Source organism: Erpetoichthys calabaricus, chromosome 16 (genome assembly GCF_900747795.2).
Source record: "Erpetoichthys calabaricus chromosome 16, fErpCal1.3, whole genome shotgun sequence".
Lineage (NCBI taxonomy): Eukaryota > Metazoa > Chordata > Cladistia > Polypteriformes > Polypteridae > Erpetoichthys > Erpetoichthys calabaricus.
Window position 1 is genome coordinate 81,249,998 of NC_041409.2, and position 27,251 is coordinate 81,277,248.

General features: G+C 39.4%; 1 protein-coding gene across 1 annotated transcript in view; it reads left to right on the top strand.

Annotated features, from left to right (window-relative positions):
- The first annotated feature begins 1,599 nt into the window (after window positions 1-1,599).
- exd1 (exonuclease 3'-5' domain containing 1) overlaps window positions 1,600-27,251 on the top strand; it is a 34,238-nt gene continuing 8,586 nt past the window's right edge. Inside the window, exons 1-9 of the mRNA XM_028822034.2 lie at window positions 1,600-1,840; window positions 8,475-8,543; window positions 9,680-9,743; window positions 13,697-13,791; window positions 16,011-16,075; window positions 18,317-18,403; window positions 22,613-22,717; window positions 23,317-23,397; window positions 26,973-27,098. Of these exons, the coding sequence (XP_028677867.1) occupies window positions 1,711-1,840; window positions 8,475-8,543; window positions 9,680-9,743; window positions 13,697-13,791; window positions 16,011-16,075; window positions 18,317-18,403; window positions 22,613-22,717; window positions 23,317-23,397; window positions 26,973-27,098 (822 nt within the window). The 5' untranslated portion in view covers window positions 1,600-1,710. The remainder of the gene's footprint in view (window positions 1,841-8,474; window positions 8,544-9,679; window positions 9,744-13,696; window positions 13,792-16,010; window positions 16,076-18,316; window positions 18,404-22,612; window positions 22,718-23,316; window positions 23,398-26,972; window positions 27,099-27,251) is intronic.

Genomic DNA, 27,251 nt, shown 5'->3' on the forward strand with positions numbered 1-27,251 from the left:
TAAGCAATTATGAATGGTTTGTGTATAAGCAATTTCTTATTCATTGTTTTCAGACATTACGTATTTTTATGCATTTTTTCCACAGCAAACAAATTAAATAAAGGCCAAACTCAACAACAACAACACAACACTATGACTCTTTGAATAAAAGTTTTTAGGCCAGGTTGGCATTCAGAAATGCCAGATGCTTCAGCTTAGATGGGCTGATGCAATTTCTCCTCTCCGTGATCATTTGTCCTGTTTTTGAGAAGACTCTTTCTGAGGGGACCGATGTAGCGACAATGCAAAGTCTTCCTACCATTACCTTAACCAGGCGTGGGTAGACTGCAGCCTTGGCCTCCCACTAGCTCAAGATAGGACCTCAACTCCAGCATAGCTTCAGCTGTGTACCTGGCCTGTACCAACACTCGCTATCTTCGGAGCGTCTGCCCCCATTCCTTCTTTCACATAATGGTACGATCCTAGTCCGATGTGTTGTTCGTGAACGAGCCGGCATTATGAGCCAATGTTCTGTGTGCCCATATAAGTAAAGTCCCACCCCTGCCGAATGGATTTTCAGCAGAGCTGAGCAGGAGCCACTGAAGGTTCGGCTCTGCTCGACGGGCATCGGCTCCTCTCGTTCGCTTCAAAGCATCGGCTCTTAGAGCCGGCTCGTTCGCGAACGACACATCACTAATGTCCTCTGCACACTTTTTAATGTCCTTGTCGTGAAACCATACGTGTAGAAGGCGTTCAATAAGATGTTGCTTGGTTGTGAACCTGCATTCATGCATCTTATCTCTCAGCATCTTCCACACATTCTCTATGGGATTCATGTCCGCACTGTTTCCAGGCCAGTCGAGCAATTGGAGTTGTTTTTCTGCCAGGTACTTCTTAACCTTTTTGGATGTGTGGCAAGGGGCATTATCTTGCTGGAAAATGACATCCTGATGAGATCCTTGAGTCCAGTCCCTTAACTGAAATGAAATTTTCGCTGAGCAAACCATTTTGTGGAACCGGGCAGGTCAATAACTCTCGGTGCTACACTTTTTCTTTATAAATTTAAACTCATATAAGTACACAGGTAATGAAAATTTGCTCATTACCTGATGGCTGCGTTCTCATGCAATCGGACGTGGCAAATAGGAGATTCTTTAAGGGAAAATTCACGTGAACGCCATTTGAATTGGGAGCTCCCGAATGAACAATATAGATATTTTTTAGAACATTATTACTGTTTTTAATTTGGAGATAATTTCTACTCAAATTAGCCGACTTGCAACGTAACGTTGACGTCTTACATCACTCAATAAAAAATAATAACAAAAAAAAAACATCGGCCACAGAAAGCGTTTTTATGGTCAAATTCTATTAGGAAAAATGAAATACACACTGCGACATTTAATTTAACGAAATGCATTTGAGTTTAATTTTAACAGCGTCTTGTGATGATTGAGTACCAAATCAACAGTGAATTACGTTTACTCTGAAACGGCGAACACCAGAAGCGGACTCGGAATTGAGGCGCACAGCTGAGCATTCTGGTGGTCATTATGTGGGCGGGGCTCACAGCGAGCAGGTCTATGACGTCACATTAGTTTCTCTCAGGTGATTCTTCCTCTTGCCATTGAGCTGGAGAGGGCGTGTTGACTGCTTGGCTGTAGAACGGTGATTTCAACTGAGTAGCTGCGGTATTTCCAGACTCCGAGTATACTACACCTTACCTACAGAATGGAAGAACTTGAAACATTCCTAACAAGTTTTCAAAACGAGAGAATTTATGTCGCTTTGAAAACAGGCTCCAAGTATGTCGGGACCGTGCGGCAAATACACATGGATAAAACCCTCCTGTTAGAAAAAGGTAAACGTGTCGGCTAGCGTAAATCTTGACACATCTGATTTTTATTTAGTCAAGGGAGTCTTCTTTATTCAGAAGTTGCCTCCTTTTATAAAATATACAGCCCTGTTCTAGATGTATAACTTTTTTTTTTTTTTTTTTTAATAGTTAACATCTGTCCACGTAAAGTCAACTTTTTGTTCCTTGGCAATAGTGTAACAAATAATGCTGAAAAATAGTTGTAAAAGTTTGCCAGTTGAAACCGTTAAATCAGATTTGTAGATATTTATATTCAGCGAGTATGGTTCATTCTGTAATGTTAAGACAAAACTGGCGTATGGCGTAGGGCTCGGAGCCAGACTACCTACTCTTGTTCAGATGCTTCATTTGCACAATGCACTGCACCTTCTGAAACAACAGTGCTCAGTAGCTGTCCAGCCACATGGCCGTCTGATCATTACAGTATTATTATTTCATAATTTAAAAAAAAAAAAAAACATTGAAAATGCCCACTGACTATAGCACTGCCACAGGCGTTTTCCTCATTGCAGGCCTGGCATGCAACAATATCTGTTTAGGGTCTTAAGCAGGCCACATTAATTGAAAAATGTAACTTGTTAACTTTCCCAGGCTTATATAGTTTGTGTATCTCAATGGTTATCTAAACACTATTTGCTGTTATGTCCTGTAGTGATGCAATGGTTAAAATGACACACATATAGCAGACAGACACACTCTTGAAATGTGTGGCACCACGTAGCTGCAGTTGTCTTTGTGTGTGTTTGTCTGTCTGCAGATTAATTATTAAACTTAAGTTACCTTGCGGTACTGAGCTCCTGAATGGATAATAGCAATTTTAGCTTTTTATTTTCTCTCGTGACCAGTCTTTTTTTTCCCCATTATCTTTTGCTGTCTCCCCGAACCCCAGCAGTGACTTAAAATGCACAGACTGGAGAAATACTGGATGGGTATCTTAATGCGTTGTCCCCAGACATTTGTTCTTGTATCAGAATCATGTCTGCCCTCTCAAGAGTAAATACATTGAGGCTTTAATAGGTATATACTTCGGTTCTATGTTTTTGCACAAAGCACCATTTATAAATACATTCATAACAACCTAATGAATCCAAGTCAAAGTACAGTTAAATAGAAGATAAAAACAAAACACCTAGGTATGTGTGTGTTAGGTGCATACAAATAAAATATGAAAAACAAAATAGCATGTAGAGTGAGCATTCAAATTAAAAGGTGTCTTAATGCAGACAAAATTGAAAGGTATGAGTGAACTAAAGGTGTAATTGGAAAGTGCCTGTTTGTGACAAGATGTAGAGGATTTAGCTATTTATTCATACTATTGTCTAACTCTTAGAGCTTCATCTTGTGGGAGATGTTTTAAAAAAGGTTTCATTTGTGTCGTTTAAACCCCTTCAACAGTTTGAAATAGAAAACTCGTGGACATGCTGGTATAAATTGCCTTAGTATTATCTATGCAGGATAATAGGTGTGAGTTGGCTTAGTATCTAAAGTATTGCCAGAATAATTTCCCCACAGCAGAATGGACTATGGCACAATTGAAGGGTTGAATTTTGTTGGGACACTTCATTTGCAAGAACATAGTAGAAAAAAGAAAGTATATCTCGTGTGATCCTGTGGCCTTGTTTATCAGGGAGTAATTACTAATATCTCCAAAATTAGGCGAATTATTTCTCAGCTGACAAGAACATGCAACAAATTTTGCATTGCTTTGCTTCAAATTGAAAATCGGCTGCAAATAAAAATTTCTGCCAACTTATGACCATAATTCAACCTTGAATTAAAATCCGATTTTTCTCCTTTGTGTTTATGTAATATGTCATACCTATTAATGCTTCTTATTTGTTAACATCAAAACATTCTAAAATTTTATAAAATTTGTTTGTTAGGAAGTTAAGTAGTTTCTTGTCAACAAAATTATGTTGAGCCTGATAATCAATTTCCTTAAACTTTGCTTAAGCACACAGAAACGAGTCTTTTAGTTGAAGCTTCTCTTGATTGTTTTTTCTCATCTCCCTAAATCTCACATTGGAGGTTGAGAAGGTAAATTTGAAATGTTTCTGTTTTAACTGATGTTCTTCAGATCTCGCCTGAATGTTAAGGACATACCCTTTAATGTCTAATATTAGGACCTCAAAACTGAATCATACTTCGCTGTATTACTACTTTACAGACCCTTCTTAATTTCATATTTTTAGCAGTCTTTTATTTACATTAGCTTTTTGTTATAAACAAGAGTTATCGCATGGCTGTAAATGTCATATAATGGTAAAAAGAGGAAAATGACACTGCAAAGCTTTCCTCTCCCTGATTGATTTTCTGTGGTATCTTGAAATTGTGAAATTAACCACACATTCTTATAACAGGACTTTAATAATAGTTTACTATTAACTACTGTAAATCACTAATGATTAAAAGTTGAGCTTTTGGCTTCCAGGTCTAGTAGCACTATGTCTCATTATGCCACCCCTCGCCTCTACTATGTTATACATATAACCTCGGTTCACGACCATAATTCGTTCCAAACCTCTGGTCATAAACCGAATTGGTCGTGAACCGAAGCAATTTCCCCCATAGGATTGTATGTAAATATAATTAATCCGTTCCAGACCGTACAAACTGTATGTAAATATATTTTAAAAATATTTTTAAGCACAATTATAGTTAATTACACCATAGAAGGCACAGTGTAATAGTAAACTAATGTAAAAACATTGAATAACACTGACAAACACCCAGGCTCCCTGCTCAGCTGCACGCGCTCGCTCTCAGCTGCACGCGCTCTCTCTAGCACATGAGCCTGCCTGCTCGCTCTCTCTCTCTCTCTTTCTCTTTCATCAGCACACGAGCCTGCCTGCTCTCGCTCTCTCTCTCTCTCTCTCTCTCTCATCAGCACACGAGCCTGCCTGCTCTCTCTCTTTCATCAGCACACGAGCATGCCTGCTCTCTCTCTCTCTCATCAGCACACGAGCCTGCCTGCTCTCTCTCTCTCTCTCTCTCTCTCTCTCTCTCTCATCAGCACACGAGCCTGCCTGCGCTCTCTCTCTCTCTCTCTCATCAGCACACGAGCATGCCTGCTCTCTCTCTCTCTCATCAGCACACGAGCCTGCCTGCTCTCTCTCTCTCTCTCTCTCTCTCTCTCATCAGCACACGAGCCTGCCTGCTCTCTCTCTCTCTCTCTCTCTCTCTCTCTCATCAGCACACGAGCCTGCCTGCGCTCTCTCTCTCTCTCTCTCTCTCTCTCTCTCTCTCTCTCTCTCTCTCTCTCTCTCTCTCTCTCTCATCAGCACACGAGCCTGCCTGCTCTCTCTCTCTCTCTCTCTCTCTCTCTCTCTCTCATCAGCACACGAGCCTGCCTGCTCTCTCTCTCTCTCTCTCTCTCTCTCATCAGCACACGAGCCTGCCTGCTCTCTCTCTCTCTCTCTCTCTCTCTCTCTCATCAGCACACGAGCCTGCCTGCTCTCTCTCTCTCTCTCTCTCTCTCATCAGCACACGAGCCTGCCTGCTCTCTCTCTCTTTCTCTCTCTCTCATCAGCACACGAGCATGCCTGCTCTCTCTCTCTCTCTCTCTCTCATCAGCACACGAGCCTGCCTGCGCTCTCTCTCTCTCTCTCTCTCTCTCATCAGCACACGAGCATGCCTGCTCTCTCTCTCTCTCTCATCAGCACACGAGCCTGCCTGCTCGCTCTCTCTCTCATCAGCACACGAGCCTGCCTGCTCGCGCTCTCTCTCTCTCTCTCTCTCTCTCTCTCTCTCTCTCTCTCTCTCTCTCTCTCTCTCTCATCAGCACACGAGCATGCCTGCTCTCTCTCTCTCTCATCAGCACACGAGCCTGCCTGCTCGCTCTCTCTCTCATCAGCACACGAGCCTGCCTGCTCGCTCTCTCTCTCATCAGCACACGAGCCTGCCTGCTCGCTCTCTCATCAGCACACGAGCCTGCCTGCTCTCTCTCTCTCTCTCTCTCTCATCAGCACACGAGCATGCCTGCTCTCTCTCTCTCTCTCATCAGCACACGAGCCTGCCTGCTCTCTCTCTCTCTCTCTCTCTCATCAGCACACGAGCCTGCCTGCGCTCTCTCTCTCTCTCTCTCTCTCTCTCTCTCTCTCTCTCTCTCTCTCTCTCTCATCAGCACACGAGCATGCCTGCTCTCTCTCTCTCTCATCAGCACACGAGCCTGCCTGCTCGCTCTCTCTCTCATCAGCACACGAGCCTGCCTGCTCTCTCTCTCTCTCTCTCTCTCATCAGCACACGAGCCTGCCTGCGCTCTCTCTCTCTCTCTCTCTCTCTCTCTCTCTCTCTCTCTCTCTCTCTCTCTCTCTCTCTCTCTCTCTCTCTCTCTCTCTCTCTCTCTCTCTCTCTCTCTCTCTCTCTCTCATCAGCACACGAGCCTGCCTGCTCTCTCTCTCTCTCATCAGCACACGAGCCTGCCTGCTCTCTCTCTCTCTCATCAGCACACGAGCCTGCCTGCTCGCTCTCTCTCTCATCAGCACACGAGCCTGCCTGCTCGCGCTCTCTCTCTCTCTTTCTCTCTCTCTCTCTCTCTCTCATCAGCACACGAGCATGCCTGCTCTCTCTCTCTCTCATCAGCACACGAGCCTGCCTGCTCGCTCTCTCTCTCATCAGCACACGAGCCTGCCTGCTCGCTCTCTCTCTCTCTCTCTCTCTCATCAGCACACGAGCATGCCTGCTCTCTCTCTCTCTCTCATCAGCACACGAGCCTGCCTGCTCGCTCTCTCTCTCTCTCTCTTTCTCTTTCATCAGCACACGAGCCTGCCTGCTCTCTCTCTCTCTCTCTCTCTCTCTCTTACATTGCAGCAGTTCACATCTGACCGAGAACAATGCAACACGTGCGGAAATCATCAGCGCGCACAAACCGAAAGGGAAACTGGCTTGTTCGTGTACTGAGCGTGTGGTCGTGAACCGAGGCAAAAGTTTGGCGAACTTTTTGGTCGTAAACCGAGTTGTATGTGTACCGAGGCATTCGTGAACCGAGGTTCCACTGTACATTGAAGACAGATTAGGAAATTTTACATTTGATTTCCTAAATTAAACATGCCACCTGTCCTGTAGGCCCAATTCTTTCTAATACATTGAAAAATGCACTTGTGTTTTCATTTTTATAGTATTAAAGTATGAAATTAATTAATTGTATTTTATTTAATTAAAAAAATATTTTATCACTTTGTATGTAATTCTTTTGAAGTATCCATTGTTAAGACGGTATTACTGAAACAAGATTTAGAGACACAGTTGACCAGACCAACGAGCGGTAGATGTCCTCTGTGCAGTGTTTTTCTTTTGACAAACAGATAGATAACAGAATACTGACATGTTTCATCCAATACCAGGTAACAAGTTGAAATGAGCAAAGTTGTAATTTTAACATCCCAGATGGGTCCAGATTTTTTTTTTTTTTTTTTTTTTAAGAATTTCCAAATGTTTCGTATTCCAAAGTGGTGCACTTAAAACTATGAATATTGACAATGAAGGGGCTAAATAGTTTATACTTTTTATCCTTTTTTACTTTATAGTGCCTTTATTTATAAATTTATAACATATACTCTTTATCTCCCCTGGGATAATGGCACTTGAAATACCTGTAATAAGAGAGAGTTGCCACAGTCTAAATTTTATTACTTTATTTGGTTAATCCACTGTTACTTGGTGAATGATGACAGCCTTACTAATCGCATTATAAATGTATTTTTTATTTTTAAATTCTAAACATACTAGTGTAAGGTTATCTTCTAAAGCTGTTCACCTTTTCCTTGATATTCAAGATTATGCAATTCTGTATGCAGAGCACTAACTGGAAAGCGTATATCCTTTTCAAAGCCATCCATCCATCTTCCAAATCCACTTTATCCTGAGCAGGGTCGCTGGGAGGTAGGAGTCCTATCCCAGCAAGCAAATGAACAATATCCAGACAGGTCGCCAGTCTATCACAGGATAAACACACAGACGCACACAAACGTGTGAATCACCAGTCTACCTAATCTGCATGTCGTGGGACTGTGGGAGGAAACGGGAGGAAGGCCACGTAGATATGGAAAGAACACGTAAGCTTCATGCAGGGTGGACCCATGACATACAGTAGACCGTTTTCCGTATTCCAGAGCAGCAACTCTACCGTTGCACAGCTGTGCCATGCCATTTCTAAATCAGTCATGACAAAAAGAACAAACTGTTGAAAACTACTTAAGTGAAATGGAAAAACGGTGGTTTCTACTTGGTAGATATTTGTTAAGATAACAGATTGATGGAAAGTAGAGCGCCCCTTTTAGATTTATACATTTTCAAATTTATAAAAAGTAACAATGTCATATTGTACAGTATTTCCTCATGCATTTTAGATGCAACGGGTAAATATAATAGTTATTTACATTGTTAATAATTTGCCATGTAAAATAGGTTTGATAAAATGTTGCTTTATTTTTGGAAACACATGCGGAGTGGTCTGACCTACAGTAATGTTTAAATTATATAATGTGTTTCAAAGTTTGTCTTCCATTTGTCATGCTATTGTTGCAATGGTTGTGTTTGTTTTATACAAGTTTCTAATGTGTACATTTTTAGTATATTAGGAAGGGTAAATTACTTGATACCCATTGCTTTTGTTCTTTAGTTGTCGATGTACAAACAGGAAGGGAATTTCAAGGACTGAAACTGTTTTTGGGTCATGAAATCAAAAATGGTAAGGTGTTTTTTTTTATTGTGCAGTATTTATAAAGAAGTTTTTATTGGAATATATTTAACATAAATGTTTATGTCTAATATGTCATATCTTGATTATAGAATGAAGGATTTGAACAATTTAAGAGTACTTTTATGATGGAAAAATAAATGAAGACAAAAGAGTAAACCCAATATAAAATTTTAAATTATGTTTAACTCCTTTACGTGACTTTAGTAACTTCAAATTTGTAAAATACATTTACAGTTGTGATTGTTCATTTTGGATAATTTATGCTATACATTAAGTAAAAATAAAGTATTGTAAAGGGGTCAAGATTTAGTGATTTTGTTTATGATGAATTTATTTGTTCTTGCCTGGACCAAATGTGATCATTTCTGGTTACAGGTATAACATCTTGAATGTATGTGCTTTGATGTATAACTAATAACGGGAGTAACTGATCAGATTTCAAACTTGTATTTCAATCTCGAGTGCTATAATCTAGTAGTGCTAGATCGAATGTCACCGTTCAGAAATAATTTGAATGTATATTTAAAAAAAAAAAAAAAAAATACACACAAATCAAAATGAAAGGTCATTTGTTTATCTTTACACTAATTTGGTCATCATATTACTCCAAATGTAGTAAACAGTTGAAGTATTTTACAGACCTGTTTTTATACATCACTTTCAGGATCAGTTTATTCGTATTTTTCAGTAGTTAGCTTATATCATCATTATTAGTAAAGTGAACAAAGTTCTGCTACTTAAAACTCTTTACAATGCATTTTGAGGCAGACTTTTCTGCACTGTTGCTTGGCTTTTAGGTCTATCATTTTAGTAATCACAAACATGAAACAATTTGTCAGTACCCTTAAAGTCACACGTTAACCTGAAATCCCTGATTTACTGCTGTGTTATGATTGAGCTTTCTTTTTTCATTAAGTATTAATTGAATATTTCTAGTTATTTTGATGCTGCTGCTTTGTAAAGGGATGTCATTCAGCAAAATCTTTGATCATTGGTACAATGTCTAGTGTTAAAACAGCATTAGTGGAGGAATAAATATCTGCAATGAAGCAGCAATTGTAATTTTAACTTAAAGAAATAAACATTTTGGCCAAGTGATTTTGTTACAATTGTTTTTCTTGCAGTTGGAAGTGCAGAAAATATTGGAGCAGAAGGCGAACCGTCTACCACATATTCACACCACGATGAGTATGTGTAGTGTTACTTTTTTAAATTGATAAACTTCAATGTAGTGATAGTACATGCTATGTCAGTGTTTTATAATTGCCAAATATATTTCTAATAATTTATATTGTATACCACATGTTGTTAGAAGGGTTTTGAACTAATTTGTCTGTCTTATTCTAACCATAGTTTCAACATTGTTTGAATTATACAGCTGAAACTCTTTGCTTCAGTGCTACTTCTTCTATTTTTAACACTGTCCCAAAGTTCTTTACAGGTACAGAGCTGTGCCCAATCCTCCTAGGATTAATAAAGTATCTATCTATCTATCTATCTATCTATCTATCTATCTATCTATCTATCTATCTATCTATCTATCTATCTATCTATCTATCTATCTATCTATCTATCTATCTATCTATCTATCTATCTATCTGTCTGTCTGTCTGTCTGTCTGTCTGTCTGTCTGTCTGTCTGTCTGTCTGTCTGTCTGTCTGTCTGTCTGTCTGTCTGTCTGTCTGTCTGTCTGTCTGTCTGTCTGTCTGTCTGTCTGTCTGTCTGTCTGTCTGTCTGTCTGTCTCCTGAGTCAAGCTGGCATGTGTACTTTTCTTTAAACAAACCCTGCACTGTAAGCGAGTTACACAGCCTACAAACCATACATGTGTCGAACATAGATTGGATACGTTCTGCGGGTCTTCCATTTATTTACACAGTTTAAGTATTAAACAGGACAAAATCCCAGATAATTTTTGGGATTTTGTAAATACCAGCCAGCCTGCTGTTATAAGTCTCGGAAAGAGGACATTGTCGAGAATAAGAGAGAACATCTGGTCACTCTTTACCTATTTATATCTATTAATCATTTTTTGAAAAATGTATCAATAGATTAACTATGACTGTATTGTAACAAGGAAAAAAAAAAAGTGTTCATACCCAGATTTATTTGCGTCTATGTCGTACCTTGTCCCCCACCACTTATTGATCCTGCTGTTTTAAGACTCCCCTTAGGCTGTGGATTCAACTCGAGTGCCTTAAAGGGGAAAGCGGGGAATGTGGTCGGGAGCAGAATGGACCCTCACGCAGGCATGGGAGAAAGCAGGTGGTAGCGAATGGACACGGGACAGAATTTTGTTGATATTGTCTGAAAACGGGACGAAACCAAGGTGAAAAATTAGCATTGGGCAGATCTTTGCCCTGTATGACCCCATAACAGTCAAAGTAGACTTCATTATCTGTAAATGTCAATTTTATCTTTTCTCATACATTGCAATCTACTAATAAAACATAAGACAAAAAATTATACTGTGGTACAAGAAAATGCTGCAAAGAAGATTGAGTCTTTATCAAATGAGCAGAATAATTGCTGAAAGGCAGATGTCTTTAAAGCTTGTTTATCAGTATGATGAAAACCTGTCTACATTCAAGCTTTTCTAACCAAATATATGACTAGATGTACTGTATAGCATGGTGGTTACAAGTGTAGTGATTCAATCACTGGATTTAGTTTTATGTTGTATTACACGGATATATTGTATACAGTATGCCATTTTGTTTTAAGGAAACTTCAAAAACCTTCCGATTTAATCAACTAGCATACTTAAAGAAAGTCGTAAACTCCTGCATAGTAATACAAAGTGTAGTGTTTAGAAGGTAATACAAGCAGCAGAGGTGAAGGATAAGTGGAAGGAAGAATCAGTAAACTTAAAAATTCTTCATATTAAAGTGAAACCTGCCCTTCAGAACAGGTAATCCATCTGAAGCTAAGCATGTTTGGGCCCAGCCACTACTTGGATGAGAAACCAACCAGGGAAGCTTGGTATGCTGCTGGAAGGGGTGATGGTGATGTGAACAGGGTGTACTTACCCAGGGTTCTGTGCATGGATCCCAGCTCCCTAGTTCAGTGAAGGGTAATTGTGATGGAAAAAATGGTACCGTCTTTCGAATGAGAAGCCGAGGTGCTGACTCCCAGTGGGCATAAAATATCCTTGGAGATCTTTCAAAAAAGAGTAGAGTGTCCTGCAATTTTCTGTATAAATTGCCCATCACAGTCTTGTGCATTCTGACTTCCTCATCGTCTCATGACTCTTTTTGTCTCATCCCTTCACCACATGATAGCTAATGTATGGTGAGCATACTGTTGTGAAAATGGTTTTTGCCATATTATCCAAGTGGCTGCCCATTGATGGTGGTTGAAGTGTCTCCCCATTGTCTATGTTAAAAGCTCTTTGAGTAGTTAGAAAAGCACTATATAAATGTAATTCGTTAAAAATTACTTTTCCAGAAAAGGGTAAAATGAATGTGCAGAAGTTAGAAAGACTTCAGCCCCCTAAGCACTGTTCACAATGCAACTACTATTCTTATTCATGTCAGGGGAAATGTGGAAATCACTAAGCCTTGTGTTGTGGTAGCCTGCAATGATGCAATGAACGGCATTGATCCTGTAGGCCAGACACTTTCATTCTAACCTCTTATGCGCAGACAACAGAAAAAATACAAGAAAAGCACGTAAAAAAACCTGCTTCTGCTCTCCCGTTTACAACATTGGGCTGTGTGTTGGTGACTGTTTCAATACATATCACATGAAGGACGCATACTAGATCTGAATCAGTTGGAAGACACTAGGGGTCACTGATGCTCCTTTAAACCCAACAGACAGACATACAGGACACAGGGTAAAAGCCCCATGAAGTATTCTTTAATTATTTTCTTCTTGCACAGTGCCTCCAAAGCACCACAGCCACAATAAACACAATTAAATCAATAATGATCACAATGCTGTTTCTCCTCCACCCCTCCCAGCAAGCGTTGTCTACCTTCTCCTGACTCAGGCTCACTTGCTTGGTTCACAGCAGTCCTTTATATAGTCTTTGACCCGGAAGTGCTTCTGTCCTTCTGACTACGTGACTTGCAATAAAGGACTGTTTTTTTCTTTGGCCCAGAAGTACGTCTCAGCTTCCATCCTTGTGACCTGGGAGTACTTCTGGGCTATGGATGAGGCATTGCTCCTCCGGTCCCCTCACAGCTCCTCCTGGCAGCACCCACGGTACCCAACAGGGCTGAGAAGCCAAACTCCCAAGTCCCAGGATGCCCTGCAGAAATCGGATTCAAGTCTGGGCTCTGGCTGGGCCACTCAGGGACATTCACAGAGTTGTCCTGAAGCCACTCCTTTGATATCTTGGCTGTGTGCTTAGGGTCGTTGTCCTGCTGAAAGATGAACCATCGCCCCAGTCTGAGATCAAGAGCGCTCTGGAGCAGGTTTTCATCCAGGATGTCTCTGTACATTGCTGCAGTCCTCTTTCCCTTTATCCTGACTAGTTTCCCGGTCCCTGCGGCTGAAAAACATCCCCACAGCATGATGCTGCCATCACCATGATTCACTGTCGGGATGGTATTGGCCTGGTGATGAGCGGTGCCTGTTTTCCTAGAATTCTGTGGAAAAAAATGAATTTAATCCATTTTGGAATAAGGCTGTAACATAACAAAATGTGGAAAAAGTGATAACTTTCCGGATGCACTGTATTTGTGCAACACTGATGGTGCAACGTCAGTCATCTTACCGCCTTTAACTGTTCACATTTATGAATCACTAAATTCTATTGCCTTTCAAAAACAACTCTCCACACTTCTCTCCTGTTCAACCTACATTTTCTGATTTCATTTCTCCCCACTAACTCGATGTGTGACCCTGCCAGTACTGGAGGATGGAGAAATGTGAGCTAATGATGTTGGCATTAAACCTGTGCTTTTGCATTCCTGTGTTATTTAGAGCCACTCCAGTGGGCTTAATTCACATTTTTCAGTGCTGTGTATATGTGTGAGTGTATGTATTTATTCTGTGTCTTGATAATAAGCTACCTATGATTTTGTGAGCTATAAGGCCACATGAACCACCTGAATTACCAACCAGACGTAATGTATTTTTGTAGTGTTTGAAAGTTATTTTTTAAAATGTATCATTTGTTTTCTTCTCTGGTTAGTGTTCTAGATGAAGGAAGTGAAGATATCGACCTAGAGGATCATTGTGGTATGAAAGCACAATTAAATGAATTTCACATTCCTGGCATTAAAAATGGTAAGCCTTCAGATTATAGAAGGCAGTGAGCAACATTTACTTACAGTTCTTCTGAAGCTTGTTGTTTGTGTTTGACTGACCACGTGAAGTTATTACGTTATTTTGGGATGTTACCTATAAAACCAGTCTCTTTCTGTGCTCTTCAAATCTCCATAGCACTGCTGGTACTCTGAAGGAAATGTGTTTCCCCGTATACAGTATGTTCAGATATTAAAACACACAGAGATATAAACCTGTAGCATATATACTAGGAGTAATACAGCTTCGAGATTTAACCAATTTTACATATGAATCCTTTATATTGACACCAGAGAGTGGCAGTGTGTTGCATGTTGATTCGCACATTCAAGTCGGAATTTCATTGTATTCTGTACACATTATTGTAATGAGCCTAAAATGTGTTTGATAAGGATTTTTGCAGTTGATAACACAAAAACCTGCAGGTTTAATTCAACTAAATATGTGTTTTTTTTCATTTCCCAAGAGAATTAATTTTCTGTAAAATTCATTTTCTGTTTATCATACTTTATTTTCCCCCCTTATATTTGTAATTCATTTTGGATGTTGTGGAGTTTTGAAAAAAATGCTGTGTCAAAATTTTTTTTAAGCACATCTCCTCGACTTTGGGTTCGAATAACAGTGATGTCTCCCTGAATGGTTTCCCTTTCATCCCACATACATAGGATATTACACTGGGTATACATGAATGGAAGGTTGATCAGGTAATCTTAATTGTCCCTCTGTTGGGCTGAAGTCCCGTCATGTTTTCTTCTGCCAAGGAGAGTTCCAGCACAGTGTGACACTGAAATGAATAGTTACAAGCACAATACATTCTCAGACTCACTTAAACCAATTCAAGGTCCCCAGTGGGGCCAGAACCTGTCTTAGCAGCTCAGGGCTCAAGGCAGGAAACACCTTACCATACCATTTTTATTTGTTAAGCGCTTAAAAACACAGCATTATAACTGACCGAAGCACTGTACAGTTAAAACAAGCAAGACTAAAAGCAAAATATTAAAAAACAAACATTAAGAGAGAATTTAAAACAGAGACACTAAAAAACAGGTCAGGGGACCCAATAAAACAGAGAAATAGCAAAAAGCAAGTGGGAATAAGACAGGTTAAGAATTAAAAGCCAATGTGAAGAAGTGCGTTTTTAGGTGTGATTTGAATGTGGCGACTGAAGCGGCTTGCCTAACCACTAAAGGTAAGGAGTTCCAGAGCCTGGGTGCACAGACAGAAAAAGCCCTTTCACCACGAACTTTAAAATGTGCCTTGGGAACGGTTAGGAGCAGCTGATCTGCGGATCTAAGAACACAAGGGGGATTGTGACGATGGAGCAAGACACTCAAGTAGGCAGGGGCTAGACCATTTAGTGCCTTATAGGTTAAGAGGCGTATCTTAAAATCAATTCTGAAGCTAACCGGCAGCCAGTGTAGGGTTTTTAAAATCGGTGTAATGTGTTGGCTTCTGCTGCTTCCAGTTAAAAGCCTTGCAGCCGCATTTTGAACCAATTGGAGTCTCGAAAGAGTGGCTTTACTAATACCATATAGGCAGGAATTAGAATAGTCGAGCCGGGACGTAATGAATGCATGGATTACTGATTCCAGGAGGTGGTAAGGCATCACTGCACTACAAAGTACCAAAAGCAGACAATTGTTTTTTCACTTTGTTTTACAGTGTTAATGCAAATAGTGTAATATAATGATATTTTAAATTCATCTTGGGCTGGATTAATGTTTGTAATCCATATTTTCAAATTGAGCAAAAAACTAAAACTACTGCAGTATCTTTAAATGGTAGTATGATGATAACGTGATTATTGTTATCATCTTTGTTGTGTTTGCACATGCTGTGCTTTTTACTGTGATGGTTTTCTTTCATGAGATAGTTACTATAAATAGTATGAATACAGGAAGACAAAACGAAAATGTGAAATCACGCATACTGTACAACTAAAATAATATTTTATGCAGTCAACCTAAACATATCCAGCCATCCACTGTTAAGAACTTGATTTGAAATTCTTGATATAGTATTTAGTGTAAAATCTAGATAATGATCTTCAATTAGAGTAGACTGACTTAAGAAATGCTTCCATTACATTTTTAAGGTTTTTAGTTAAGGTTTCAAAAAGCTATTCTAGGGAAAGGTGAGATTGTATAAAAATATCTGAAACATGTACTGTAGTAGTTGATTTTTTTTTTTTTCTTTTGTAGCTGTGGAAGATGAAAACATAAAATATATTGTTATTGACAGCTTTTGTGACCTTTTTGTTCCTGCTGTAAGTATTGTATATTTTTGTTCCAATTGCATTAATTCATTGTAATGCTATGTATACATTTTAATTCATCCATCCATTTTCCAACCCGCTGAATCCGAACACAGGGTGATGGGGGTCTGCTGGAGCCAATCCCAGCCAATACAGGGCACAAGGCAGGAACCAATCCCGGGCAGGGTACCAAGCCACCGCAGGACACACACAAACACACCAAGCACACATTAGGGCCAATTTAGAATCGCCAATACATTTTAATTCAGAAAAGTCCTATGCAAATTGAGCCTCTAGTCAGGAGATGTAGCATTTCTGCAGATGATGTTGAAAGTCTGTTTGACTTCAATGTTGTGTTGAGGGGACTGCTGTGTGCAACCATAACACAGAAGGAAAAAGAGCCAGATATGTCATTGATGCAGACTTAAAAACAATGCCCCCTAACTACCTTTGGGGGTGGATTTGGGATGGCTTCCTCCTCCTTTCCAGAACTTTAAACCATAGGGTTTCTGACTCAGTTCTTGTTATATTTCTCTGTGTGATCTTGAGCAGGTCACTTAAACAGCTTGTAAAAAGTTTATAGTGCAGTGTTTTTTAAGTCATTACATATCCTAATATTGTAAGTTGCCGTGAATAAAAGGCAGCAGATAACAATATATCCAGAGACTCCCACCATGTCAATTGGGGAGTTATCATCGGCTTGATTCTTGAATCCAGAGGCAGAAAACAGCCTGTAAACTTTATTCTGGTTTATGCAAGTAAGAAATGCATTGTGAAAGTCCAGATTTGCCAGCCCGTGGTATCTCAGAATCACAGGGTTGAGGCATGTAAATAAAGGACCAATAATCTTTTGCATCTCCCTGGCTGCATGACTTCAATAATGAAGTACAAGGTTTCCATTTCACCCATGTTGGATAATCCTTTTCTTATCTCTGGGTATTCACGTGGCATTCTACCAGACATCCTTGATCTCCCTTTCACTTTGGTGCAGTTCTATCCAGGATACCATTTAAACAAACAGGCCATACCTCAACCTGTTAGCAATTCACTCACATTGGCAAATGAAGGCGCATTCTCCATTTGCTACAGTAGGTTCCTCTTTTGAAGTATCAAGCCTATCCCTTGTCATGTGCTGTTCCTGTGCTGCTTCTGCTTGGCCGATCTATTAAACTTAGGTGTGGCTCCAGAGTTCTGTGTTGCAAATCCCAGCCTGACCACTGTGTGTATGACATTTGTGTGGTCATCCTGTGTTTAATGAGTGTGTGTTTTTTTTTCTCTCTTCCCCTGTTGCCTGAGCTGCTTCTCTTTACCTCCATCATGTCAGACATGCAGCTAAGGTTAATTGGCAACTCTTAAAATGGCCCCTCGTTAGTATCTGTGTGATTGTGTCCTGCAGACTTTGGCTTTAGTTCCTGTGACCATGAATGAATAAGCAGGTTTTATGTGTTCTTTGCAATAAAGATTGTATTTACTATCTGAATTCTTTGTAATATTTTTTTTATATGTTCACAAAAATAAAACTTAAATGTCTTCTGGTGAGTTGGCACTCCACCCAAGGATTTTGACAGCCTCTGGCCCTTTTAGACTCAGTAAAATAATTGGAAAAATTGGATAAGAAAACAGAGAAATGGACAAAAATTAATTTTAAAAGCATTCATTGACTTGATTTGTCCTGCGGTGGGTTGGCACCCTGCCCAGGATTGTTTCCTGCCTTGTGCCCTGTGTTGGCTGGGATTGGCTCCAGCAGACCCCCGTGACCCTGTGTTCGGATTCAGCGGGTTGGAAAATGGATGGATGGATGTTCTCTTATATAGCTAGCAAATTAAAACAATACTTTTAAGCCAGCTTAGTCCAGTTCAGTAGGCCAGAGCCTGTCCTGGCAGCACTGTGTCAGTTAGGAAAAAGTTTCTTAAATATTTTTTTTTTCTTGGCTAGCTAACATAACAGAACATATTAGTCACAATTCAGTTTAATCTATTTTAATGGGGTTTTAATTTCTTGTGCAGTTATAATTCTTGCTGCCATGTGTTATTTACACTTTGATCCTATTATTAAAGATTAGTTAACAAATAAACTACTCATTTCAAAAAGGTATACACTGAACAAAACTTTAAAGGAAGATTCACCTCAACTTATGCAAATGTTCATTTAATATAAATAGGTTAAAAATATGTTTTAAATTTATTCTGGTGTGTCTGCTGTAGTACAGTAAAATTTAAATGCTGATTTCAATATTCCTGTTTTTATCTACAGATTATGCATATAAAAAAACAGAAAGTGATTGGTGTTGGCATCAGTGGTGTGGGCTTATTTCAACAAAATAGACTCTGCTGGATGCAGGTATGGTAATGCCTGAGTGAATATAATGAGGGGAAACAACCTTCTGAATGTAATAGATCTTTATCACTTAAACATATTCCCCATATGTTTAGGTGTAAAATTTGCCTTGATTGGTTTACTACTGAAGCAAATGCTACTGTTTTTTCTCTTGTTCTTTCAAGTATTGTATTGACTAAGGCTGTAAAACTGTTTACAGTAATCCCTCGCTATATCGCGCTTCGACTTTCGCGGCTTCACTCTATCGCGGATTTTATATGTAAGCATATTTAACTATATATCGCGGATTTTATATGTAAGCATATTTAAATATATATCGCGGATTTTTTTGCTGGTTCGCGGATTTCTGCGGACATTGGGTCTTTTAATTTCTGGTACACGCTTCCTTAGTTGGTTTGTCCAGTTGATTTCATACAAGGGACGCTATTGGCAGATGGCTGAGAAGCTACCCAACCACAGCGCGTAATTATGTATTAAATAAAACTCCTCAAATATATTGTGAGCACGGGGGGGTGTTCGCACCCCTAGAGGACACGGCCGCTCCTCAAAAAACGCTGAAAGATTACCTTCACACTGCTCCCTTCTTTGCTGGGCTTACATGTGGCTGCTTTGCAAGCGATATGCTTCCCGCATGGTGCTTTGCATACTTAAAAGATCAAACAGCACGTATTGATTTTTGATTGTTTGCTTTCCTCTCTCTCGCGGAGGGGGTGTGAGCAGAGGGGCTGTTCGCATACTGGCCTAAAGGATATGGACGCTTCTCTAAAAAATGCTGAAAAATGCTTGCTCCCTTCCTCGCAGCTACTTTGTCTGGCAGTGCTTCACATACTTAAAAGCCAAACAGCCCTATTGATTTTTGACTGTTTGCTTTTCTCTCTCTCTCTCTCTGACGCGCACTCCTTTGAAGTGGAAGATATGTTTGCATTCTTTTAATTGTGAGACGGAACTGTCATCTCTGTCTTGTCATGGAGCACAGTTTAAACTTTTGAAAAAGAGACAAATGTTTGTTTGCAGTGTTTGAATAACGTTCCTGTCTCTCTACAACCTCCTGTGTTTCTGCGCAAATCTGTGACCCAAGCATGACAATATAAAAATAACCATATAAACATATGGTTTCTACTTCGTGGATTTTCACCTTTCGCGGGTGGGGGGGAGGGGGGGGTCTGGAACGCAACCCCCGCGATGGAGGAGGGATTACTGTATCTGCTTTTAAATAAAAACTAGCTATGTTACTTTTATAAGACAATGGACCTCAGTTATGCTGCCAACAGGTAATTCTATGCATTCAAAGTGCTATTCACAGTAGCGAAGTACTTTTTGTATACAATATTTATAGGATTTTTATTAAAGGCTAATATTGCCAGGCAGTGTTGTGTACTGGTTAAGGCTTTGGACTTCAAACCCTGAAGTTGTGGGTTCAGATCTTGACACTGGCACTATGTGACCACGCCACTTCACCTGATTGTGCTCCATGTATAAAAATGAATTAAATGTAACTATTTGTATTTCAAATTTAAGTCACCTTGGATAATGGTGAAAGTCAAAGAATAAGTAATAATGATAATTATTAGGTATCTGGAGCTGCTTACTTTTGAACATGCTACATGCAGTTGCACATGAGTAAAACATTCCTCCATTGGATCACGGTCTGCTTTTTCTAGTGACTTGGCTTTTGTCAATGGTCATTGCAAAACACAATTTTACAGGAAAGTGTATTCTTTTGAATTGAAATGGGTAATCAGTAGGAATAATAAGAAATTTTGAGTAAATATCATTATTGGATGTTTGATTTCCACTTATTTACATTTCTTTTTGTGTTTTTCATTCATTATATATTCAAACATTTTGGTGTGTTAATTTAATGAACTGAATGCTTTTAGGGTGTTTTTCTCTTGTGCTTAAAGTGAGAGCAAATAAGTGACGCTACTGTGTTTTTGTGGCTTCTTAAAAGATAGTAGGTTCCCATTTAAAGTCTGTAGATGTGAATGTATATGCATAGAATTTTTGAGAGCCGTGGAAGGAATGGGGTTAGTGCATCCTCTTTCAAAATAAGTAGATGTACATGTAAATGATTTTTAAGGTCGGGTTGGAGTCCCCGTTCACAGTCTATAGATATGAATGTACACTGCTCAAAAAAATTAAGGGAACACTTAAATCACACATTGGATCTTGATGAACGAAATATTCAAGTGGAAAATCTTTACAGAGTAATACAGTGTAATTCATTGAGAAGAAAATGATGTAGCAACAGTCGATGAAAATCAAAATCATCAACTCATTGAGGGCTGGATTCAACATCACACTGAAAATCAGAGTCAAAAATTGAAATCACAGGCTGATCCAACTTGTGTGAATTTCATCAGAGCAACTAATAACTTGACTCAGTAGTGTGTATGACCTCCATGTGCCTGTAATGCACTCTCGACAACATCTGGGCATGCTCCTGATGAGACGGCAGGTGATGTCCTGAGGTATATCCTCCCAGCCCTGGATCAGTATCCAGGGCCCACTGCACCAGTGTAGAGTCTGACACTGGCTCTGAGGATTTCATCCCGGTACCTATTAGCAGTCAGGGCACAGTTGCCTAGCACGCATAGGTCTGTGCAACCCTTCTACGATATGCCTCCTCAGACCATTGCTGATCCACCTCCAAACCGGTCATGCTGGATGATGTTGCAAGCTACATAACGTTCACCATGTTGTCTCCAGACTCTTTCACATCTGTCACATGTGCTTGGTGTGAACCTGCTCTTGTCTCTGAGGAGAATGGGGTGCCCATTGCAGAGCTGCACAGGGATGGACTGTGAGCATAGGTCCCACTAGAGGATGTCGGGCCCTCCTGCTACCCTCCTGGAGTCTGTTTATGACTGTTTGGTCAGAAACATGACAACCAGTAGCCAGCTGGAGGTCATTTTGTAGGGCTGTAGCAGTGCTCCTTTTGTTCCTCCTCACATAAAGTAGCAGATACCAGTCCTTCTGCTGGGCTGATGCCCTTCTACGGCCTTGTCCAACTCTCCTCGTGTAACGGCATGTATCCTGGTGTCCTCCATGCCTTGAGTCTTGCTGGGAAATATACATCAAACCTTGCGACCACACATACAGATGTGCCATCTTGGTGGAGCTAGACTACCTGTGCAACCTGAATGGGCTGCAGGTGCTGCCTCATGCTATCAGTATTGACAAAGACACTAGCAAAACAAAACTAGAGAAGAATCGGTCAGGAAGGGTAAGGAGAGAGCAATTGTCTGTTGCCAAAACCATTCCCTTTTTGGGGGTGTCTTGCTGTTGCCTCTCCAGTGCACCTGTTGTCGCTTTCATTTGCACTGAAGCAGGTGAAGTTGATTCATAATCACTTAAGCTTCCTAACTGGACAGATTGATATCCGTGAAGCTTAATTGACATGCTGCTAGACTGTGATGATTAAGGGTTCCATTCAGTTTTTGAGCAGTGTAAATTACAATCGAATAGCTTGTGGAAGGCCCATAAAGTTTAAACTTTCCCTATCTGTTCCCCTTGTCTTGGGTCCAAGGATGCCACATCTGCCTCCATTTCTCTCTGTTGAAGCCATACTCAACATTCACAGCTACAGTGTCTAGCACTGGTACTGGAAGTTTATAGCGCTTGCTTCGTATTTTCATTGAGCTTCACCGAACTTTCTCTTTTTCTTTCTCATCACACTATATATAAGACAATGCAATTATGTGTTTTTATCCTCCTGACCAGATCACTTCCTTTTCTTTTAAGTTCTCCATCCACCCTATTGGCCAGTGCCGCTGTCAATTGCTTCTGCTGCATCCTTTGTTTGTGTAAAGCCCACTATTCGTGCCATGCAAAGCATAAAAATTAACATGATATCGATAAATAAAAATCTAACGACAAACCATTTCTGCAACATCACCACATTTTAAATCAAATCTGTCAACGCATTTTTGAGATTTTGGAGTATTTGATTTTTCTATTGTGGTGGGCGTGACCCCTAAATATTGAGATATATCAAAATGCCCCTTCTTAGTGGATGCCTACTGACTTAGATGTACCAGCCTGACAAATTTCAGCATTTTTTACTAAGCAGAAAATATACACACACAAGACATATACGTAGATGTGAAATTCAGTAATACATTTCTGGTGCTTAACAAAAATGTTGGGAAAAAACAGTGATATCCTGCCACCATGTGGTGACTTGATATTCTCACACTTGCTTCTCTGTAGATTGCAACAAAGACGAGAGTTTATTTATTTGACATTATGCTCCTTGGATCAAGAGCTTTTAAAAATGGGCTTACAATAATTTTGGAAGACAGTAACATCCTAAAGGTTGGTAATGGTTTTTATATAATTTTAAAAGCTTTTTTGTGGTGTTTATTTGAAACAAAATAGCATAATATTATGGTTGTGTCCGGTATGAACTTCTGTGTCATTTCCCCTTCAAAGTAATAAAGTAAAACCAAATATACTATTTCGTCTTCTGCAATGGGCTCCAGCCCCCACGATTGAAAATTGGGTAAAATGGGTATGCATAATGGCTGGATATATATTCTTTACCATATGTTAATAGTTTTAGAGGGGACGTCCCTTATACACGTCCCTTCTGCACCACAGGTATTTTCTGGCTTCTCCAGGCTCACTTTAGGATGCCTGCCATTACTGTATGTCCTGCTCTCCTCAAACTAGGCACTTTCCACTGTTTGTGGATTGGTCTCACCTGTTTGGATGATTGACATCAGAAGCAAAAGCTCTGTGGGTCACTCTGTCCAGCTTCACTGGAAGAGTGGGGTTAAAAAAAAAAATCAGTGGTATTTTTTTATCAGTATATTTATATCTTGTAAATTAGGGTTTTAAGATTCCATAGTGTTATCTAATGTGTTTCCTTGACAAACAAATGATGTAACCCCCTCTCTCCTCCTCTTTTAAAGGTGATACATGATTGTCGCAGTATGTCTTCTTGCTTGCACACACTTTTTAGGACTGATTTGACAAGCGTATTTGATACACAGGTATGTATTATATACTAGTAAATCCAAGAAACCAATATGATGATGTTTTGTAAACAATTTAATAAAGGAGAAGAATGAAGGACTTGATAATAAATATTTTAATCACCCAAACAAAAAAAGTTGGAAAATTGTCAGACTGACTACAAAACCACATAAGGCTGCCTGTGATGAATGAATAAAGTTATGGTGTTTTCATTTTGTCCCAGATATAACATTTACAAGGAGAATGTTTTATTTATTTTTTTATATATATACTAGTCATTTAGCCCGTTACTATAACGGGTGCTAGAACAGTAGTGCATAAACGTTAGTAGGAACAGTCTATATTAAATGGCAAGGGACCTTGACCTCATTCTTGTTTGTCGTATTTTTCTTTCTTTCAGCCTTTCTTTTGCTGATGTTTACTTGCTGAGCTGACCGTTCTTCGTGGGCTGCCGCCGTATATTATGTGTCTTTAATTTTCTGTGACAGTAATACTGTCTTGTACGTCCGCTGGCTTGAACGTCTGTAATATACCTTTAATTTTCTCTAGCGGTAATACAGGCTTGCGCGTTGGTAATATGCCTTTAATCTCCTCTGACAGTAATACTGGCTTGTATGTGGCTGTAATATGCGTCACTGTATTGTGTACCTTTAATTTCCTCTCGCAGTAATACTGGTTTGTATCTCCGTAAAACGCCTGTAACTTTCTCTGACAGTAATATCGCGCATCGCGCCATGCCCCGCGCATGCGCACTTCACCAGAAGACACACACACACACACACACACACACACGGACACCTGGACACACACAGGGATTTTATTAAAGAGGATATATATATATATATATATATATAATATTAAAAAGCCAAAAGTCACTAACTCACTCATCATAAAATCTCCTGAGCCATGAGGACTTGGGACTTGAAATTTGGAATGTAGGTTACCCTTGGCCCATAGGTGCTCGCTAAGAAACGGTTTTAAAATTTTTGTGGTCCAGTATGAAATTTCTTATATAGTTTTTTAGACCCGTTTGTATGTCTGTTCACTTTTCATGAGAGAACTACTTAACGGATTTAGATTGGGTTTTTTTCTATAATTTGCTTGAACATTCTGTTGATTTTTGCGACTTTCTCATCGCACTAAGTATCATAGTTCGCTTGCGGTACTGATTTATTAGTGCGAATCCGAGAGAGGCTCATCGGGGGGTGGGCCCTCCTCACTCACGTGTCTGCCTCGGGGCGTAACCTTAACTCTACTTAGTTAGCGAACAAGAGAACTACTTAATGGATTTAGATCTTTTTTTCTATAATTTGCTTGAATATTCCGGTCAATTTTGCGACTTCTGCCATTGCGCTAAGAATCATAGTTCGCTTGCAGGAGCGATATATATTTGTGCTAATCCTAGACAGAGGGTGTGGGCCGAGGGGAGGGGGAAGAGTGACGTCAGGAGTAGAGAGCTGGGCGAGGCCCTCGTCACTGTCCTGTTTCACTAATACGTGGGCGAAGCTGCGGGGGATGGCTAGTTCCAGTATATATGCTCAGTAATGTATCTGAACAGCAAAGAATGCGAAAACATGTATAAGGTTATTGTATCAGTCACCGAACATAACTAACAGACACAGAACTATTTCCAGCAGACTAATGGAGCACAAATGCCACACACTATTTGAAAATAAGAGGCAAATTCACAGGGTATTTCATGTAAGGTTTTGTCTCATAGTGTGCCATGTTTTTTAGGGCAATTTTGCAAAGTAACATTTCACCTTACCAGAATAATAAAATAGATGTATATATGTCTTATTGATAGCATAAACATTACAAGTTAAACAGTATACAGATTCGATTTTTTTTTTTTAATACTTTCAAAACCTAAGAAATATGTACTGATCCAAAGAATAGAAAACATGTTTCATAGAAGTTGATGGTAGCTGATGTGTTTCATATCAAGGACCAGTCTGATAATATCAAATTGCTGCTTTATGATCCCTGACCGATTTTCTTTTACTTTGTTCTCTGTACAGTGCATTATCTCTTAACTGGTGAATATGAAACCTTTATGCTTCATGCTTTATAACCTAGATGTTATCTTTCAGGAATCCACTACCTGCCTGCTTATCTCAAAGAAGTAAAACAATCCAGCAATTGCATTGTTTGGTAAAAAAAAATAAAAAATAAAAACAGTTAGTAGTTTTACTTTAACAAATTACACAATATGAGCATATGATCCCTGGGAGCACCACACTTATCCACCAATCCCCCCAAAGTATAAATGAAAAAAACATTTTTGTATGTTCTCTGCATAAATGTCTTTGCCATGCTTATTAATATATTGGAACTATTGATGGTAATGAAAATAATTTCCTTTTTCATCTCTATACAAATGATACAAAAACGTTGCACCTAGTAGTACATTTTAGTATTTTGTTAACTCAGTATTGCTTCACACATCAAATGTATATATTTCTGAAATTTGCCTCAATCAGTTTAAGGGTTTCAGGGAGCTGCAATATAAAATAATTCTGTTTTGATCCCTTGTTAATTGAACTTTGAAGGTTTAACTTCACAATTTTAAATCTAATTAAACTTGACATTACTTGCAAATAATGTGCAGTTTGAGTTATCAGTTAATTGGAAGCTGGCTCATGAAAGGCGTCTACAGGACAGATCTGGAAAACCCAAAAAGAAAGAGAGGCTTGTTAAAAGTGATTAGGAGATTCTAAGACCTGGGTAAAGAGTCTTAATGGACTCAGCTGAAGACCTCCGTTGTTGAGTTGGCAGCACAAAGCTATGGCAGAAGGATGGTTTATTCTTTTTGTGGTGGCCAACCAGCTCCCATCAAACTTGCGAATCAGGCAATGTGGACTTCCATGCAGTGCCAGCAGGAAAGACTCCATTTTTTAACAAAATATTCCCAGAACCCAGTAGTTGGCCGAATTATTGGCCAATGCATGTGAGGATTTTTAATGAAATGAAAAAATTACTTTTGAGCAACTTTTGAATAGGTTCTGGTATATAGTTTAGTGACTTGGCAAGGGTGGAGAAACATTAACTTTGCACATTTTCTTGTAGTTCATGAACAGTTACCAGAGGTTTTAAACCTGGTGAATAAGCTACCCTTGGAGGAGGCAGTGCCAGTAGCATTAGTTGGGGTTTGGGTTGATTTCTGAGGCAAAGGTTGCTGTAGTTGTTAAGAAAGCAGGAGGAGTGGATGAAATCTACCCTGAAATGCTGATTTTGTAAGAATGTCTTGGCTAACCTGTCTCTTCAGTTCTGTGTAGAAGGTTGGAAACCGTGTGTAGAGAACTACCAGATTGGGATGACTGAGTACACTTTTGAATAGGTTCTGGTATATAGTTTAGTGTTATGGTATTATGGTTTCCTTGTAGTAACCAAAAGAATCTGATCATTAGTACAAACGTACAATGAAAGTGTCACGAGTGCAGGTTTACTGGGCTCAGTTTTTGCGATAGGGTTGTCATTGGTCATTCTTTATTTTTCTTTTATAAGATAATAATTAAGAGATTGTATAGTTCCTTTTTTAATATTGCTTCACAATAAACTTTTTATTGGTTATGTTTCTGTTTTTATTCAGGTTGCTGATGTGATGTATTACTATAATGAAACTGGAGGGTATCTACCAGACCGAGTCAGTCCACTTGAGGAATGCTTGGTGCGCCATTTAAAAATATCTGCATCCTCCTTACAGTTTATATCAAAGGTATGATATTGCTATACAAATCCTGCATTATTTCTGTGTCTTATTAAAATGTTTATTTCTCTGACAAGTCAAATTGTATCTGTTCTCACTTTGACTTTATATATGTTACAAAATACACAAAATATAATAAAACATTAAGTAGCAACCGTTCTG